The sequence below is a fragment of the Eptatretus burgeri genome, chromosome 14 (genome assembly GCF_056783735.1).
Source record: "Eptatretus burgeri isolate ZD-2024b chromosome 14, Ebu_testis_v1, whole genome shotgun sequence".
Lineage (NCBI taxonomy): Eukaryota > Metazoa > Chordata > Myxini > Myxiniformes > Myxinidae > Eptatretus > Eptatretus burgeri.
This window is the reverse complement of record NC_140974.1, coordinates 56,767,180-56,779,631: the sequence shown is the minus strand read 5'-3', so window position 1 is coordinate 56,779,631 and position 12,452 is coordinate 56,767,180. Positions and strand designations below refer to the sequence as shown.

Below are 12,452 nucleotides of genomic sequence, written 5' to 3'. Positions count from 1 at the left end.
GCGAGCGGTGTTGGTGGATATAACGAGCACACACAGACAGGCAGGCACAGACCATTCTGGGGCGAATTACGTCATTTTGAAAGCTACCCTGCAGCCAAGCTGCCGCACGTAATAAAACAGGTCATAACTTCCTTAAAATAAATGAAATGAAATAAAATGTCTAAGATATGTGATGAACATGTCGTCAGAGCTCCAGAAGATCTTTTGAGCAACCAAATGATCCTTTGGTTGGGATTAAAATTGGGACGTTGGGACTACCATCTTAAAGGACTGGAGTTAAGAACAGGTCCTTGCTTTGGACTCTCTTCAAGGTTTGTGTCATTTGTCGAATGCGTTCTAACGAGGGAGTGCGTTCACAAAACAAACTACCCTCCTTTGGCAGGGAATTGCATCAAGGACAACATGGTCTCGATCAAAATACAACGCCCATCGAGCTGGCCCATCTACTTACACTGGTATATAAATATGAAAAATAGAAACACTTCTCCAACACCCTCTGAGACACCAAAAAGGTTCTGCTAAATGTGAACAACATGATCTCCTAACGATCCACCCATCACCTCTGCAGAAACTTATAAAGAATGTTCCTGAGCACATCAGCACCCAGAGCCGCGTCTCTCGGCCCCACGCTACCCCCTCCACATACTGCAACAAAAAACGGAAGTCAAATGACTGAGCATGACTCACGTGGATCTTTACCTGATTCTACAGCAAGTAAAAATAATAATTCAATGCCAAAATAGTGAAATGACATTGTCTACACAAATAAACTGATAAAGGAAGACAACGCTGTGCGAAGTTGGCTGGGTAAAACCAAGATGGTGGCCAAAGTTAGACGTGCTGGTCAGACGCGTACAGCCCTTGTGAAGAAGGTCTTGCACCGAGTGGAAACATCCACAGTTCCTTCACCAATTAAAAAAAATCCAAGCTTTGGCCATAAGCCAAATGGCAATAACGTTTTGGGACTTTAACTGTTTAATTTGTGTGAAATTGAACGAACACTATCAGGTGCACCCGGCGTTGCACGGTGCTGTTGCAATCCTGTTGGCATTTTGAAGAAATCAACTTTTGTGAGGGCCTAAAACACTTCCCTACACCCACGAAGGAATGGGGTCGGGGATCATTTAATATTACCTTTTACATAACTATAAAGGCGTGGAAGCACAATAGAGTGACTTCAGCAAAAAATCCGACTTCATTTTTCTCAAAATTTTCCAAACATTTTTTGACCTAAACACTCCCAGGCACTCATGAATGAACCACTGAAAGTTTGACGAAGATCCGTTCTGTCATCTCTGAGAAAAATGGCAACCGACTCACATATGTGTGTATATATATATATATATATATATATATATATATATATATATATATACACATATATATATATATATATATATATATATATATATATATATATCTCTATCTCTATCTCTATCTCTATCTCTATCTCTATCTCTATCTCTACCTCTACCTCTACCTCTACCTCTACCTCTACCTCTACCTCTACCTCTACCTCTACCTCTACCTCTCTCTCTCTCATAGAAGGGGAAACCATTAATGCACTTGTTATGAAAAGAGAGATGAGCACATATAGACAAAGGCCTGGTATGCTCAGGATATGATTAAGAGCAACACACAAAAACATGCGGATAAGCCAGGTATACGGTCCCAGGACATGATAGCTCACATGGCAAATGTCACCAAATAATCTGCTTGTCGAGATTGTTTTGGAAGTTATAAATAATCACCTACCCCCCCCCTTTACCTCTTTCCACCCCCCCCCACCCCGATCCAGCAAATCCACTCCCCTCCTTCCCCCCCCCCCAAAAAAAAATAGACTTGTCAGCTTATGACGTTCACCTCTTTGGACAATTGAATTAACTATCTGGGGACATCAGCTTTACAAAATATGAGAACATTGAAGGATGTAACTGAAATGGTCGTGTATCTGTGCCAAAGATTTTTTACACTTGACATCATGGTACCACCCCATCAATTGCATCGCTTGTAGGTCTTGCAGGGGAATATCTTGAGAAATATGTGGTCTCACCAACTTCCTTGTACCTTTTGATTTTCAAGAATAAAAATCCACATCAACCTTGAACGATGATCTACCCTCGTATTGTTAAATAAATTTTAATCTCACTACAAACTGCCTCAACTATTAGCATTACTTTAATAAAAACCTAAAAGCCTAGTGTTGGATTGGTGGTTAGGGTGGCTGGCTTGGGATCTTAGGGTCCTGAGTTTGAGCCCCGTTGGCAGCTGAATTAACACCAGGTGGGGTTGAATCAGCCTGCCATCATTCTGAAGTCAGCAAAATGAGTACCAGTGTACTGGTAGAGGGGCACAACATCAGCAGCACAGCTGCGCTTCCAAGAAATGATAGCTACCCGGCAGCCAAGCTGCCATACACAAAAACAGAATTCACACCTTCATGAAAGCCTGGCACTGAACAAAATCTTGAGATCATTAATAACTACACGCCACACACAACGGTAAAGTAAAAATAAATAAGTAAATGAAAACAATTTTAAAAAAAAGAAGAAAATCCAGGATACCAATCCAGGATGCAAAAGCACTGACGGGAACAATGGGTCCCATTTCAACAAGGTGGACGCACCTCCGAATCGCGACAATCAACTGTGGAACCAATCAGAGCAAGCCATTGTGACGACGTAACAATTGGCAAATCATCAACCGCTCTGTTAATGTCAAAGCTATAAACATGAGGGAACCTTCTTGTTTTCATGATAACACAAGGTACCAGTGAAAACAAAACGGTCCTTCGAAAGACCTCTCCAGAGAGGAATGGAAAGCGTTTAAGGGTGGTTAGGGGGTGAGGGAAGAATTCTAGGGAATGAAAAGGGAGGATGAAGGGGAGAGAGGAAAATAAAATATAATATCTAACCACTTTGTCCTCCTGTGGTGAAGCATCCAGGGACAGAGGCAGGAAAGTGAAACAGCCAGGGAAAGGGTTAAAAGAGAGAATGAAACACCAGTTAGTTCACTTTCTCGAATTGGAGAAGGAAAATAGAAAAATAACTGCACTCGTCACGTGACACTCTCCGACGAAGAGATATTGCAATACATAAATAATGCTCACCCATACACACGGGGCCTCCACGCTGCACGTTTGCACATAGTCTATGTACCAGCGTTTGATGTTCAATTCCATTGCTGTCCAAAGACTTTTACTCGAACGTCTGTTTGCTAGTATTTGTCCAAGGCCGGTGTCTACCCGCTTCTATCCCTACACCACTTTGCTTTATCCACTTAACAGGTCTGGTGTTTATTGTACGTGAACGAGTATGTGCTCGGCTCCGGTGAAAAAAGGTCGTGGTCTGAAGGCACACCTTGCTGGAACGAAGGGACACCCTGCCACCGCAGCGGGGACAAAAGGTAACCCTGCAGTAGGTACACGTGCGCCCACAGCCATTTGCGAACTTGGACCTGCGGCAGATCCCACACGTGACGCTCTCCCCACGATCCCCGTCTCCATCCTCCTCAGGGGGTTTCGGCTCGTCGCCCATCCTTCGGATTTCCTCCTTGTAGGCTTCAAACTGGTTGTGAAGCTTCCTGCACATCGACCGCAGACATTTAAGGAATCAACGTCCATGGGACAGTCAAGCTGTGCAGCCTGCGTACAAATCGCCAAACATTTACAACATGCAGCGGCTGCCTGTAGACCATCGTGACACAAGTTCGTTTTACCCGACTGATACTTGTTTTCCTGACAGCAAGCTCAAATTGGTATGACGGGAACACGTGAATCAGAAAACTGACAACACACTCGGCTAATAAGCCGCGGTGCAACTCTAACTCTCCGAGGAATAATGGCTGACTGCCTCCAAGCCACAAATCCAGCCAAGGAGGACGATAAAGGCACAACTTGCACAACATTAAAGTAGCATTTCAGACAGACTATTGCAAACCCGTGTGTGTGTGTGTGTGTCTGTGTCTGTGTCTGTGTCTGTGTCTGTGTCTGTGTCTGTGTCTGTGTCTGTGTCTGTGTCTGTGTCTGTGTCTGTGTCTGTGTCTGTGTCTGTGTGTGTGTGTGTGTGTGTGTGTGTGTGTGTGTGTGTGTGTGTGTGTGTGTGTGTGTGTTTGGTTGTTATTCAAAGTATCCACCTTCATGTATGCATATGTGGATATATTTTCTATTTAAACACTTATCCAATCGATGCGACACTTTAAGCATAGGAGGGACCCCCCCCCCCCGTGGAGGATATTGTATTCATAACTCTGACGTCATAGGTCACACGGTATGGCAGCCATATCGGATTAAAGGAAAATACTTGGACGTCATTTTCTCTGAAACCGTTCAACAACAAAAAAAAATTGAAACTTCGCATGTTATCAACTCGCCATGGGTATATAGGGTGCTCATGAAGAAGACATCATCGGTGAAGTGGTATTCCAGCCATAATTGGTTTAATTAATACTCATCTGAAAAATCAAAAACTTCAGATATCTGAAACCCAATGTCAGTGAAGAACTGAATGTCTCACTCTCCCAATGTCTCTCTCCATGCACTGCTCTCACTCCACCACAGCCCCAGGAATACCTCTGGCTACGGCTTCCCCTCCACTCCCACCTCATGTTTATATGTGTACTGTACCGTCCACCGAACAGTGATGACTCCATCTACACCTCACTATCCGAAAACATGGACCATCTTCTATCTTCTCATCCAAACTTTCTCTTCCTCTTATGTGGTGACTTCAATTGTCATCATGCCAGTTGGCTAGGTGTGGGTACCTCTCTCACCTGTCATGGCACCTCAGAAAAAGCTTTCTGCGACTCATTGGGACTGACTCAATCGGTCAACTTCCCGACCCAGATCTCAACCAATGGTACTCCATCTCTTCTGGATCTGATTTTGACAAATTTCCTTGACAATATCTGCTGCTCTTCCTCTGCTCTGATCGGTTCTTCTGACCACATCCTTGTCAAAGTGGACATCTCCCTGGCTATTATCATAGAACCACCTCACAGCCGTCGAGTCTGGCATTTCACTCAAGCCGACTGGCAGGGTCTCCAAGCAGCCATCAAACTTACAGACTGGTCTCCTATCACTACTTTCTCAAACATGAACTCATCCTGGGAATTCTTTCAAAGAAACTTGCTCTCCCTCATGCACAGATTTATCCCCTCTCGTCTTCAGTTGTCTTACCCTTCCTCCCGCCCTTGGTTTACTGAAGCTTGTGGCGAGGCAGTTGTCCTAAAACAATTTGCCTTTGCCTCGTGGAAAGCAAACCCAACTGAGGGCAATCTCAGTTCCTTCCACAAAGCTCGGAACAAGTGTGTATCTACCCTCAGGAGAGCCAGAAAACAACATCTTTCTCATCTCAAGTCTGAACTCTCAAACCTCTCTCCCTCCTCAAAATCCTAGTGGCATTTAATCAAATCTGTTTCTGGTGTATGTTCCCCCTCCATCCCCTCCCTTACCTCAAATGGCAGCACTGCTGATACCGCACGTGAAAAAGCTGAATGCTAAAACTCGGTGTTTGCAGCGAAATCTTGTGTCCTAAACCCATCACTTTCTCTACCCACCTTACCCAGTCGCACCCAACTGTCCCTGGACTCTGTGCCCTTTTCTCCTGACAAGGTGGAGAGCTTGCTTTCAAACCTCGAGTCAGATTCTGCAACCGGTCCAGACGGCATCAGCCCACGTGTCCTCAAAGCCTGCTCTTCTGCTCTTGCTCACCCTCTCTCTGTTCTATTCACCCAAGGTCATCTGCCATCTGCTTGGAAATCTGCTAACATCACTGCCCCGCATAAAAAAGGTGCAAAAACAGATCCCTGCAACTACAGACCAATCAGCCTTCTCCCAATCATCAGCAAGGTTATGGAATCCATCATCGCTTCAGACAAGAAATCCTTCCTCTTCTCCAATGGCTTGATTTCTGATCATCAATTTGGTTTCAGACAAGGTCACTCTACCCTGGATATGCTGCTTCTGCTCTCCCATCAATGGATGGAGGTCCTCAATGCCAGACAGGAAATCCGAGCCGTATCCCTGGACATATCACGTGCTTTTGACACAGTCTGGCACCCTGCACTACTCACCAAACTATCTTCCCATGGTATCCAAGGCCATCTCCACTCATGGCTCGCAGACTTCCTCTCCTCTCGCAGTCAACGTGTGGCCCTAAATGGAGTTCTTTCATTCCCTCTTCCTGTCCAGGCTGGAGTTCCTCAAGGTAGCGTTCTGGGCCCTGTTCTTTTTCTGGTTTTCATCAATGATCTCTCCGACTCTCTGGAAAATCCTCTATATCTATTTGCTGATGACTCCACCCTCTGCCGTACCATCTGCCATCCCTCGGACCGGCAAGCAGCAGCTTCTTCGCTCACTGCAGATCTGGATAAAATCACAAACCGATCCAACATGTGGAACATGTCTTTCAATCCAGACAAATCTCACACTCTCACTATGTCTCTTCGAAAAGACCGTTTAGAAAACCCCCCCATCCACTTTCTCAACAATCCTCTGGAAGAAGTCTTTTCTTTCAAGCTTCTGGGTCTCACTATCTGCCATGACCTTTCCTGGGAAAGTCACATTTCCAACCTCGCCTCCAAAGCCAGTCGCCGACTGGGAATCCGCTGTCGTGCTAAGTCCTTCCTCAGCCCTTTTGAGCTCCTGACCACTTACAAAGCTTTTGTCCGTAGCCTGATGGAGTACTGCTCTCCCCTCTGGGCTGGTGCTCCTGCCTCCCACCTTTCTCGGCTTCATGCTGTCGAAGCCAGGGCATTTAGGATCATCGGCATCTCCCGCAATGAAGCTGAGTCTTTGGGCCTCTCACTCAATCACCGCAGGTTGGTCGGTGGTCTTTCTGTCTTCTACCGTCTCCTCTCCAGCCTTGCCCCCCCTGCTCTCTCTGCGATTTGTCCCCACCACATTTCCACAGGGCGCTCAAGGTCCGCCAACAACCCCCTTCTGGTAAAACTACCAAAATCACGAATCACTGCTCACCTTCACTCTTTCATTCCTCTTTTTTTCCCACCTTTGGAATAAACTCCCTCACTCTATTCTTTCCCATTCTTCCCTCCAGGCTTTCAAAACAGCTGTTCACCACCACCTCTTATCATCCCCCATCCAAATCCTCGATCATTTCTACCCCCGATAATCCACCCAAGCCCACTTCCTTCAATTCCCCTGCTTTCCTTCCTGAAAGTCCCTGTAATGTCCATCTTCTCTTCCCCATGTTCCCCGTCCCATCCCTCTCCCTTCTACAGATCTCCTAATGTGTCTGTTCCCCCACTGTTTTATCCCTCCCACTCCCACCCCTCTTGTCTCATGCCCCCTTGCTGTGCATTGTGTGTTAGCTCTCATACGAGCCTCAACAAGGTATACAAAAAAAAAATCACTTGTGACGTCATAACTATGTCAAGAAACCATGTGACGTAATAGGGTGCATGGATGATTTGGGTATATGGGCGACAACACCAACGTGTTCAGTTTTTGTTCAGAATGAATGCGCGACGCGAGACCATGTGCTCTACGAGTGCCGTTCTAGTTACCTCCGCCAATATCAAGGTGGACAACACCAAAGGGACTGATTTACGGGACAACCGAAGGTGGACGGAGGTTATGTTTTCACCCCTATGTGTGAGCAGGATATCTCAAAAAGTTATGGTTAGATGCGGACGAAACTTGGTGGAAAGGTTGGGGGTGTGGCAAGACCAAATCGATTCGATTTTTGTGAAGATCCGGATAAGATCATAGTTTTTACTTTTTCAAGTGATCCTTCACCATTGAGAGATGGAACGGACCAAAAATGATGTAAACTAGAGCACATTATTTCATAAAGTTGTTGACGGATGATGACAAAACTACATGGATGAGTTGGTTATGTGACAAGAACAAGCCAATTCGATTTTGGTTCAGGTCCGGGGCAGATCTGACCCATCAGTGGGATGCAAAACATAAACTCTTCAGCCGAGCGGAGGTATGCATTCTACTGAGTGTCGTTTTAGTTTCCAAATGCGTTTAGTCCCTGAATATTGTTGGATTTGCAATTAAGGTTGGTAAATTTATATAGTTGAGAGAGTGGGATTAAGGCTTTGTGATATGGGGGGGATGAGGGGGTTCAGGACTTGACGAAGGAAGGGGAAGGGGAGGACAGAGAATTGGGGTAGGGGACAAAGAAGGGAGAGAGATGGGAGAGGGGGGTTTAGTCTTTGGGGTGGGGTTGAGGACTTGGCGTTGGGAAGGGGTTTGCAGACTTGGGGTTTGGAGAAGGGAGTTTAGGATTGAAGAATAAAGTGTGATGGGAGGACATCGAGTTGGAGTAGGGGGCAGAGGGCTGAGGCTTTGAGGGGAGGGGGTTCAGCACTTGAAGAAGCAAGGGGGATGGGAGGACATAGAGTTGGGGTGGGAGGGCAGAGAGGGCCAGAGATTGGAGAGGGAGTTGAAGCTTTGGGAGGGTTGGGGGTTTGAAGACTTGTGGTGGAGAGAGCATTTTAAGATTTGGAATTGAAGGGGGTCAGGGCTTGGGGTTGGGTTTTGAGGTGAGGGAGTTTAGGACTTGGGTGGGAAGGGGGGTGGTTGAGAGCACTTTAAGTCACATTTTACACCATACAGAATTTTCACAGGTTTTGTCATTGCATTTCGAGGGGAGGGAGTTTAGGACTTGGGTGGGAAGGGGGTGGTTGAGAGCACTTGAAGTCACATTTTACACCACACAGAATTTTCACAGGTTTTGTCATTGTATATATATATATATATATATATATATATATATATATATATATATATATATATATATATATATATATATATATATATATATATATATATATATATATATATATACATATATACATATACATATACATATACATATACATATACATATACATATACATATACATATACATATACATATACATATACATATACATATACATATACATATATATATATATATATATATATATATATATATATATATATATATATATATATATATATATATATATATATATATATATATATATATATATATATATATATATATATATATACAGTGGGGAGAACAAGTATTTGATACACTGTTTTGTCCGATTTTGCAGGTTTTATCACTTACAAAGCATGTAGAGGTCTGTAATTTTTTTTATCATACGTACACTTCAAATGTGAAAGACGGAATCTAAAACAAAAATCCTGAAAATCACATTGTATGATTTTTAAATAATTAATTTGCATTTTATTGCACGAAATAAGTATTTGATCACCTCCCAACCAGTAAAAAATTCCGGCTCTCACAGACCTGTTCGTTTTGTCTTTAAGAAGCCCTCCCATTCTCCACTCATTACCTGTATTAACTGCACCTGTTTGAACTCGTTATCTGCATAAAAGACAGCTGTCCACACTCAATCAGACTCCAACCTCTCCACAATGGGCAAGACCAGAGAGCTGTCTAAGGACATCAGGGACAAAATTTTAGACTTGCACAAGGCTGGGATGGGCTTCAGGACAGTAGGCAAGCAGCTTGGTGAGAAGGCAACAACTGTTGGCGCAATTATTAGAAAATGGAAGAAGTTCAAGATAACAGTCAATCTCCCTCGGTCTTGGGCTCCATGCAAGATCTCACCTCGTGGAGCCTCAATGATCATGAGAAAGGTGAGGGATCAGCCCAGAACGACACGGCAGGACCTGGTCAATGATCTGAAGAGAGCTGGGACCACAGTATCAAAGAAAACCATAAGTAACACACTACGCCGTCATGGATTAAAATCCTGCAGCGCACGCAAGGTCCCTCTGGTCAAGCCAGCGCATGTCCAGGCTCGTCCGAAGTTTGCCAATGACCATCTGGATGATCCAGAGGAGGAATGGGAGAAGGTCATGTGGTCTGATGAGACCAAAATAGAGCTTCTTGGTTTAAACTCCACTCGCCGTGTTTGGAAGAAGAAGAAGGATGAGTACAACCCCAAGAACACCATCCTAACCGTGAAGCATGGAGGTGGAAACATCATTCTTTGGGGATAGTTTTCTGCAAAAGGGACAGGACGACTGCACCGTATTGAGGGGAGGATGGATCAGGCCATGTATCGCAAGATCTTGGCCAACAACTTCCTTTCCTCAACAAGAGCATCGAAGATGGGGCGTGGCTGGGTCTTCCAGCATGACAACGACCCGAAACACACAGCCAGGGCAACTAAGGAGTGGCTCCGTAAGAAGCATCTCAAGGTCCTGGAGTGGCCTAGCCAGTCGCCAGACCTGAACCCAATAGAAAATCTTTGGAGGGAGCTGAAAGTCTGTGTTGCCCAGCGACAGCCCCGAACCCTGAACGATCTGGAGAAGATCTGTATGGAGGAGTGGGCCAAAGTCCTTGCTGCAGTCTGTGCAAACCTGGTTAAGAACTATAGGAAACGTCTGATCTCTGCAATTGCAAACAAAGGTTTCTGTACCAAATATTAAGTTCTGTTTTTCTGATGTATCAAATACTTATTTCATGCAATAAAATGCAAATTAATTAATTTAAAATCATGCAATGTGATTTTCAGGATTTTTGTTTTAGACTTCATCTTTCACAGTTGAAGTGTACCTATGATAAAAATTACAGACCTCTACGTGCTTTGTAAGTGGGAAAACCTGCAAAATCAGTTGTGTATCAAATACTTGTTCTCCCCACTGTGTGTGTGTGTATATATATATATATATATATATATATATATATATATATATATATATATATATATATATATATATATATATATATATATATATATATATATATATATATATATATATGTCTCCGTCCACCTTCAAGGTAGAAATAGAACGAGCCGATTGGTGGTTCATTTGTCTAAAATACAGGATGTACAATACCACATAGACCGACTTACCGGACAATTTAAAATTAAATGGATGCATTTGCTGCGATTTAAAATACGAATAATAATATGAATGTGACATGAATATGAAGACTAATAATTAGAAGTTTCACCCAAATAGCACGTGGACCTATTTTTGGCTTGTTTCATAAATATACCTGACCGACCAGGTACTTGCAGTGTATTTCTTTTAAACAAACATTCACGGCCCTACATTATCAACAAATAAAACCCACATGTACGTACATGTAGACAAGCCCAACTATAAACAGAGCTGTTACGAATGTGTAAAAGGGCAAATATAAATCGTACAGCAAACTCATCATTGGTCAAAGGAACATGAAGATATTTTCTCAAGGATAAACAAAAAATTTAACGTGAACAAAAGCCTGAGCAAAGGACAGAGGGGAAAAGCAGAAAACTGGACACAAAACAAACGACCTTTTATTTTCCTTCTCATATTCTGGATTAGTTTGATGGTTTTGTTAAATGAAATTGGATCCAGTATTTTGGGCTGTCTTGTAAAATAAACAAATAATTTTTTTTTGAAAACCAGCACTGATACAGATGACAGCATTTCATGAAACAAGAAAAAGAGCAATCAGAGATTGCAGACCGTCACAAGGACTTGTTTTGTGTGGTTATGTGTGGTGTATTTTGTGTGGTGTTTGTGTACTGGTGTGTTGCGTAATTAATAAGAGACATAATCAGTGATGACCGGGTACCAAGACGTCCCACTTTGATCAGACACCTGACCCATGACGTTTAAAAAAATTATTATTATTCAATTGAATTCAGAATGGGATTAAAATAAATTCAATTCAGATCAAATAGAAGACCAGATCGGTATATTCCTGCATTGGAGTAATCAGAAGAACCCAAACTGGATAGGATTCACATTTCAGCTGCTGCTCCTCCACCCTCAAACCCATCCAGATGCAGCCAAGTGAGCCTCATTAAAAGAAAAGGAAAAAAAAAATTAAGTTATTCTAGCTGCGAGACCATGTGTCTGATTAGGTTGAAATTTAAAACATCTATTCCTCATTACTACTAGATCACAATTGTGAAGTTTCACGTTGATTGAAGCGGTTCGACAGAAAACATTATTTAATATTTCCTTAAATCCAATATGGCTGACAAACCATGTGACCTCCCAATTATTCCTTAACAACCATGTACACGCATGCCTTGGGGAACATTTATGTGAAGTTTCTCCTCGATCTGTCTGGCTGTTCTGAAGAAAATTATTATATGTTTAAGTGTAAATACAATATGGCTGCCAAACCATGTGACCTATGATGTCATATTTATGAACCTTTTGTTCCTCATGGATAGGCAGTTACATGTGTAAAGTTTCGCTTCGATCTGTTCAGACATTTTAAGAGAAGAAGATTTTGAAGGTTTAAAAAAAAAAAAAAGGGCTGCTGAATCACGTGACCAATGACGTCATCAAAAACATTGTAGACCATTTTATCCCAAAATAACCCTCAAAAATTTTCGCACATCGGATGTTGCACTCTACATATGCAATTATGTCATAACGAAGGCACCTATGACATCATGAAAAATCACACTCATTCCCCTTGAGGAGTACTTGCTACGGACCA

General features: G+C 43.0%; 1 protein-coding gene across 13 annotated transcripts in view; it reads right to left on the bottom strand.

Moving 5' to 3' along the window:
* The window catches only part of LOC147013294 (regulating synaptic membrane exocytosis protein 2-like), a 124,612-nt gene that overhangs the window by 106,936 nt on the left and 5,224 nt on the right, over window positions 1–12,452 (bottom strand). For 10 of the 13 annotated variants that reach the window (XR_015051255.1, XM_085854987.1, XM_085854988.1 and 7 more), the window contains exons 2-3: window positions 3,360–3,582; window positions 2,915–2,926 (exon numbers count right to left, since the gene is read on the bottom strand). The exons of 1 other annotated variant lie outside the window; for it this stretch is intronic. Coding sequence is in view for 11 of the 12 variants with exons in the window: in XM_085854987.1 (XP_085711113.1) it covers window positions 2,915–2,926; window positions 3,360–3,582 (235 nt within the window). In the remaining variant the exon portion in view is untranslated. The remainder of the gene's footprint in view (window positions 1–2,914; window positions 2,927–3,359; window positions 3,583–12,452) is intronic. 2 more of the 13 variants (XM_085854989.1, XM_085854979.1) reach the window with 1 other exon arrangement.